Source organism: Tupaia chinensis, unplaced genomic scaffold, assembly GCF_000334495.1.
Source record: "Tupaia chinensis unplaced genomic scaffold, TupChi_1.0 Scaffold142100_1, whole genome shotgun sequence".
In the NCBI taxonomy this organism is placed as follows: Eukaryota; Metazoa; Chordata; class Mammalia; order Scandentia; family Tupaiidae; genus Tupaia; species Tupaia belangeri.
In genome coordinates, this window is record NW_006201951.1 from 1,734,090 (window position 1) to 1,741,158 (window position 7,069).

Genomic DNA, 7,069 nt, shown 5'->3' on the forward strand with positions numbered 1-7,069 from the left:
ATGCCCCCGGCCCGCAGCCCAGCTGCACCGAGACGCCCACCTGCGCCGAGGCCTCCAGCTCCTGCACCCGGGCCTGCAGCAGGGCCTTCTCCTGCTGCAGCTCCCAGAGCAGCTCCTGGCTGGGCCGCTGCTCCATGGCGTGGCGCAGCTTGAGCGTGTGCTTGCGCTCCACCTTGCAGTCATCCTCCGCCTTCATGAGGCTGTGCTTGAGCTGGTCGACCTGCAGACCACCCGGTCAGGTGTGGCGCACCCGCGACGGCAGACCCCAAGCCCGACCACGAGCACGGCACCTCCAACTGCAGGTCACGGTTCCGCATGAGTACGGCGCCTTTCTCCTCACTCTGGCGTGCCAGGCGCAGGGCCAGGTTGTAGTTCTCGTCCTTGCAGGGGCGCCCGCCTCACAGTCCTCGCGCAGCCGCTGCACGCGCTCCTGGTGCTTGCGCAGCAGGCTGTCCTTGACCCGCAGCTCCTTGATGAAGTCGTCCTTGGAGCTCAGCAGCGCCGTCAGGTCCTGCACCTTCTTCTGCAGCTTCGTGACCTCAGCCATCAGCAGCTGTGTCAAGCCCGACTCCCCCGACGCGTCTGCGGGGGCAGCATCAGACATGCCTGCGCGGCCCTGCCTCGGCCGGCCTTGAGGGCCCGTGAGAGCCAGCCGCTGCTCATTGCCCGGGAAAGGGGTCCCGGATCCTAACCCCTCCTGGCCCACGCCCCGCCAGGGCACAGGGCAGCGGGCTCCTCTGTCCATCATGGGCTTAATGAGGTGCTCGAGGACAGGACACGCCTCCCCTTGTCCCTTCGTGGCCTGAACCTCGGGACCACCCTGTCAGTGGCAGCGGCTATGCCCTGGGAGGTGGGGCTTTATGGGGTCACACCCTCTTCTGGGGTGAATATTCCCAGGGGCTCCCACCCCTAGCTGGACCCCTCTGGAGGCCAGTGGGTGCCCAGCATGGAAGGGACCCTGGGGTCCTGGTGGTCAGGATTCACCCAGCTGGGACAACAGCGCGACTCTGAGGATGGGGTGACAGGACACCCTTCCTGGCAGAGGAGCCTTCTCCTTCCCAGGCTGGCCCCACACCCCGGTCTACCGTACCCAGCTCTGGAGAGCAGACAAGCCTGGATGGGGCCTGCCCGACAGCCTGCGCAGGCCCCCACGACTTGCCCCATTTCCAGACCTGCACGCCCGAAGTGTTGGCCCTGCGCTGGCACCGGCCCTGCAGGGGGACTACGCCATGCGGTCCCCGCCCCCATCGCCCTGCGCCATGCGGCCCTCACCTATGATCATAGAGAAGACACGCGCCGGCTCCTTGCCAGTGACCCTCTTGTAGAGCTGCGGGTAGTACAGCTCCAGGCTCTCCAGGAAGGCCACGTAGCCCTTGTGGCCGGTGCGCTGCAGGAGGTCCAGGAGCACACCTGCAGGTGTCCGGAGAGGCTGGGCTGGGGGCCGGCCACAACCAGGCCCACAGACAGGTCTGGGTGGCCAGAGGAGGTGGCCAGGGGTGTCTGGGCCCGGCTGGGAGCCTAGAGCACCACCCACTCCTTGGCCCTCTGTGGGCCTTGGCCCCGGTACGCCTCACCTCCTTAGCACCAAGCAGTGAGGTCGAGGGCTGGGGTGCCCAGGACCCCTTCACATGCAGCCATGGAGGCTGGCCCTCAGGGGGGCTCCTGGCCACAGGGGTCAGCTGGACAGGGCACCACCTGCCATGGGCGGGCTCCTTGGCCAGACCTGGGAGCCCCGCGCCCCTTCCCCCGCACTCACCCACTTTCCGCTTGCGGGTGACCAGGCTGGGGTCACTGAGCACCTGCTCCTCGTCGTCGGGGTTCAGGACCTTGCACTGCCGGAGGTAGGGTGTGATGCGGGACGGATCAATGGTGGAGGTGAGCTTCACCCGGAAGCCCTCCAGGGCACTCCAGCACGCATCCTCGTTCTCGTAGTCCGACATGGCCTCAGCCGCGTGGCTGCTGTCGGGGGGGGGCTTACTATCACAGTCGGGGAGAGCAGCTGACACAGGCCACCCCCTGCTCCCGCCCACCAGGCCACACTTCCTGTGGGTGTTGGGCCGGTCCTCCAGAGCTCAGCCTTGCCCCCCTCCCTGTCTCTTCGACCAGTTCCTCCAGAGACCCTGTCAGGCCACCTGCTGGCCCCACTCTAGCCTTTCTGTCCCCCTGCTTTGTCCTGGCAAGCATGTAGGGAGGGACAGGTGGGGCCTGAGCCAAGAACACGGTCCCTGTGCCATGACCTCCTGGCAGAAAGTCTATGGTGCCTGGAGACTCAGGGGCAGCCTCTGCTGTGGACGAGTGGGTGTGAGGACCTTTTGCACCTGGAGGCTACCCGCTGCTGGCACGTGACCCTGCCACCTCGCAGCAGCCAGGGAGCCGGCCTGTGTGGGACTTCCTCATTCCCCGTGTGTCCCAGGCCCTGCGCCCTCCTAGCCTTCCGGAGAGCCTCTGGCTGGTGATGCAACAGCAGGCCCCCGCCCAGCCTCCAGCAGCTGCCCGTGTCCCCATAGGAGCCTGTCTGTCACCTCTGCCAGGCTCGGGCATGCTGGGAGGGGCTGGTGGTGGTGGCCATGGTCAGCTGGGAATGCTGCAGTGGCAGCTACAGGTGCTCGGGCTGGGCACTGGGCTTTCCTCCTGCCCTTGGAGGTGGTCTGCACTGGGCACACCCTCTGGGTGGTCAGGTCAGCTCTCCCAGCGGCCCGCCACTGCGGCTCCTCTCACTGGCATGAACGAAGCCGCGCTCTGGGCCCGGGCAGCCTGGGAAAGCAGTGTGGCCGGGCCTCCCCACCCACCCGACCTCCCAGAACGCCGGTTTCTAGCCCCTTCCTCCACAGGAACGGGACCCCCTTCTCTGGAGACACAGGAGCAGGTGGGCTCTGGGGGCTTTCTCCACGCCGCTTCCTGCACTTTACCTTGTCCAGGCCGTGACAGTCACCAGCAGTGCCACAGGCAGCACCGGGAACACCGGGTCCAGCACCTTCTAGCCCCAAAGCCACATGGCCCTGCCCACGGCTGACTTGCCCGTTAATTCCGCAGCACAGACAAGTGTCTCCCGGGTGGCTGTGGGGGGGGAGCAGGGCAGAGCAGTCGAGGCTGCCAGGCTGGCCTGTGGTACTTGGCCCTGCCCCGGGGCACTTGCAGAGACCGACTGGCGCCCCAGCCACCTCCAGAAAGGGCACCAGGCCAGCCTACCTCAGGTCTCCAGGAGCCACCTGCTCGGGGCCGTCGGGGTCTGGGAGCGCTGTGGTGTGGGGCTGTGGGAGCTGTCAGGACAGCGAGCACTTCCTGACGGCTTCTGGAGAGCTGCACAGAGGCCTGGCCAGTTCTAGCCTGGAGTCTGCCTTCTGATTCGCCCAGCTAGGGCAGCCCCAGGAGGCGGGGCGGAGGGAAGTGGAAGTTCTCCAGCCTCCAGGGGAAGCTGCTCCAGCCCTCCTGGTCTCGCCACCCTGGTACCCAGCGAGGTGGAAGTGTGCCCCAGGCCCGGCCCCAGGCTGGGTGAGGCCAGCCCGCGGCGCAGCAGCTTCAGCCAGGACGCAGGCTGCGGGGGCGGGGGACTCGGTGCTCGGCACCTTGGCCCTCACCACCTGCCTCGGGGACGGTGTGCCGTGTTGCGGCCGGCTGGTGTGCTCAAGCCTGTGGGGCAGCTGGGGGCAAGTTCGGTCCTGGCACAAGTGGGCACGTGGGGCTCAGGGGCCCACTGCAGCCTGCACTGCTCTGCCAGGATGCCCCGTCTCCTCCAGGAGTGTCCATGCTGTCCGCCTCACTCAGGCAGCCCCACCCTTCACCTCCCTCCCTGCCAGGGGTTCGGACGCCCCCCCCGGGGGACTGTGGATGGGAGAGCGAGGCGGTGCCTTTGGGCAGGGGTGCAGGGAACCCCGGCTCACCCTGGCCTCACCCGGTTGAACGGCTGCCACCTGCCCGGGTGAGGCCACACTAGAGGAGGCAGGGCAGCGCCTGAGTGCAGCCTCCCCCCCAGGAGCTCCCCTGCCCTGACCCCAGCCAAGGAGGCGGCGGCTCCCAGCCCTTCCTTCCCACTCCTGACCTGGTATAGGGCTGGGCATTGGGGCCCTGGTCGGCAGGAAGCCACTCCTGGAGCAGTCGTGCCCGCTGGGGAGGGGGACTGGGCATAAGCCAGGGCCCTGCCCTTCCCCACAGGGGGCAGCGTCAACCCCAGCCCGGGTTCTTGTTTGCAAAAGGAGGGCACTGCTGTGGTCCTGGCAGGGGTTATTTTCTTTTAAAATCCTAGCCAGAGGGCACACACACACACCCCCGAGACAGAGGGGAAGTGAGGAAGCACCCTGTGGGGAAAAGCCACCTGCAGCCCCGGCTCCTCAGCTGGACTCCGGGCGTGCACACGTGCCTGGCACGTCTCTCGGGCCACTGAATCTGAGAGCCGACCCCCGTAGCCGGCCAGGTATGCCCCAGCGGCCTCAACTCCCGAGCCACAGGCTGGCCTGGTGTCTGTTGTTTTAAACGGTTATTTAATTTTATTTATTATTTTTAAATTTGCCACAGGACACATGCTCACTGAGGGCTGAAGAGCAAGAGAGCAGACTGCCAGGTTTGGGGAGTACAGTGCCTTTACCACCATGCCACCTGTTGGCCCCATGGTTGGTTTGTTTTTAAAGAGATTTTGTTATAGGGTACGTGTGCTCTGCCAGAGAGCCGGAGACAGAAAGCAAGAAATCCCCCCTAGAAGATGGCCACGCCACAATCCCTTCTCCCAGGATTTTGGGCACACAGACATGTGTCCAATGTGAGTTTCAAACTGCTGGGTCTGGGACTTGAACTGCCACCGGCCATGTGGGAGCTCAGCGCCTTAACCATGACACCACCTGCTGCCCCCCCACCCCCGTGTTAAGAACCATTCTTCAGCCACGTCAGAGTAAACCAGTGACAGACACCTCAGAGTGGTGGCCAGACGGCAAGCTGCTCAGCACCCCCAGGCCAGAGGGAGTCGCGGGCAAACTAGGGACTGGACCCGGGTGGGGCTCAGGGGGAGGCTAGTCCGAGGACACGTGGTCCATCTCCCGTACTGAGCACAAGCACACACAACGTTGGGGCAGCATCTCTGGACCAAGACGAGGGGGCGGCAGAAGGGAAGGGGCACCAAGACCAGGGCCACCAGGCTTGGCCTTCTGGCTGGCGACACCAAGAACCACAGCCACGTGGGAGGGCCAGGGGCGGACAGTGGCAAGGCCTGAAGGTGACGGGCTGAAAGCCCTCCTGCCATACCTGTGCCCTCCAGGCCTGCCCGTGTGCCCGCAAGGAACCACCTGTGCCAGCCCTGGGAGGCCCCACAGACACCTCTTGGTTTCTATCACAAGGGCCTCTTCTGCTTTAACTCGAAGCCAGAACGTGAGTTTTATTGCTGTGCACACCTACACGGGGCCGGCCACGGTGCAGCGGGCTCTCTGCCTGCACAGCCTGCTCCCCGTCTCGGACAGAGGCGTCTCCGCAGGGCAGTGGTGCGCTTCCAGGCCAGGGGAGTCCACACCCTGGAACATAAGGACACGCTGACGGAAATGCCTGACCCTGCTGGACCCCACCGATGACACCTGGGTGACAAGAAACTAGCTGGCCCTATGCCACGGGGTACATGGGGCTGGGATGGGCCTGGCTGCCCCCGTCAGCCAAGGAGGGAAACACTGAAGACAGGCCTGGAGCGGGCTGTGTAGACAGTTGGTTAGACCGGCCCAGGTACCCCAGCCCTTCCCAAGGCCTCCTGGGTTCCAATGTGTGGCTTTGGACTCTGGCCTGCCCACCCGGGTCCCAGCGTGCCCATCCCCACTGGCAGGCAGATGCGCTGTGCAGCCAGAGGCAAAAGTGCCTGTCATCAGAGGCTGGCGGGGTGACATCAGGACAGAAGTGAGGACTTGGGCTCAGCAATGTGGCCACAGGGGCATGGCAGCAGTGGTGGTGGCGCCTCTGAGGAGGGAGAGGCTGAGTGTGCCCTGCAGAGAGCGTTGTGGGCTCCTCTCCCAGTTCCATGGTGGCCCACCCCAACTCACCTGCCCTCCCGAGAGTCGCCTCCGCTTCCGGGCGTGCAGGGCGTGCCGGGTTCTGAGCACATCAAGGTCGGCAGCTGCGTCCAGGCAGGATGGGACTGGGCCCTTGCAGGGTCCCAAGGCTCCCTGAAACAGCCCGGATACAGGGGACAAAGGTCCTGAGGATGTGGTGGGGCGCCTCCCGACCCCCATACCAGGATGGACAGGTGCGCTTGGCGGCAGGAGCTGCTCCAAGAAGGGGCTGCCCCTCCAAGCCGTGTCCCAACTGACACGGGACAGTGCAGGGAAGCCGTTCCCTGCTCCTTGGGGTCCCGCAGCCTTTCCAAGAAGGTTCTCTACCTACTGCCAGCCAGGACACCCTGGGGCTCAGGATGGGCGTTCCTGGCTGCACTGCCTGCTGGGAGACCTAGGCCCAGCTGCCAAGGCAGGTAGCCGAGGGCCGCCAGGCCCCCACTAGGGCCACAGTGGCAGGAAACAGCCCCGCTAGGGCTCTCCAGGTGCACAGCCAGGTGTGGGGAAACAGCCCAAGCTTTTATTTCAGAGGCCTCACCGTTGAACTGGGCCATGCAGCATGACTGCACGGGCTCACTGTCCTGGCCTGACATGCTAAGTTCTCTTCAACCCTACCCTCTGCCTGTGACCAGCAAAGTCCCCTCAGGGGAGTGGCCCTCCAGACGTCAAGCTGACAGCTCTCCAGCCCCAACCCTGCACTCCCTGAGTGGCCAGGCAGGCTCCCCTCCTCCACCCCCCACCCACCCAACTTCTGCCCAGGACAGGCATGCGGCAGGGCAGCAGGCAGCCACTTCCTCCCAAGGCCCAGCAGCCGGCGCTCCTGCCCACAACCCACCCCAGCCCCGCCACAGGGAAGTGGGGCCGGCCCGGACCGCGTCTCACCTCCACAGGGCTGGGTGACGGTGCCACGCAGCCTGGCTGCCGGCCCTCCAGCTCGCCCAGGTTCTCATCCTCACTCTCAGGCTCTTCCTGTATGGCTGACAGTGTGGTGGGGACACCGTGGGGGGACAAGGTGGCCAGGAATGCAGGGAGGGTGAAGGCCGCCAGAAACC

At 65.6% G+C, this 7,069-nt stretch overlaps 2 protein-coding genes across 2 annotated transcripts in view; both read right to left on the minus strand.

Moving 5' to 3' along the window:
* The window catches only part of CARD9 (caspase recruitment domain family member 9), a 16,322-nt gene extending 11,693 nt beyond the window's left edge, over positions 1-4,629 (minus strand). The window contains exons 1-5 of the mRNA XM_027766282.1: positions 3,190-4,629; positions 2,910-3,057; positions 1,757-1,956; positions 1,273-1,410; positions 431-582 (exon numbers count right to left, since the gene is read on the minus strand). Coding sequence (XP_027622083.1) covers positions 431-582; positions 1,273-1,410; positions 1,757-1,940 — 474 coding nt within the window. The 5' untranslated portion in view covers positions 1,941-1,956; positions 2,910-3,057; positions 3,190-4,629. The remainder of the gene's footprint in view (positions 1-430; positions 583-1,272; positions 1,411-1,756; positions 1,957-2,909; positions 3,058-3,189) is intronic.
* A 704-nt stretch (positions 4,630-5,333) lies between these two features.
* Positions 5,334-7,069, minus strand: part of SNAPC4 (small nuclear RNA activating complex polypeptide 4) — a 24,626-nt gene continuing 22,890 nt past the window's right edge. The window contains 3 exon segments of the mRNA XM_027766261.1: positions 5,334-5,495; positions 6,009-6,131; positions 6,900-7,069. The exon segment at positions 6,900-7,069 is cut by the window's right edge and continues 7 nt beyond it. Coding sequence (XP_027622062.1) covers positions 5,379-5,495; positions 6,009-6,131; positions 6,900-7,069 — 410 coding nt within the window. The 3' untranslated portion in view covers positions 5,334-5,378.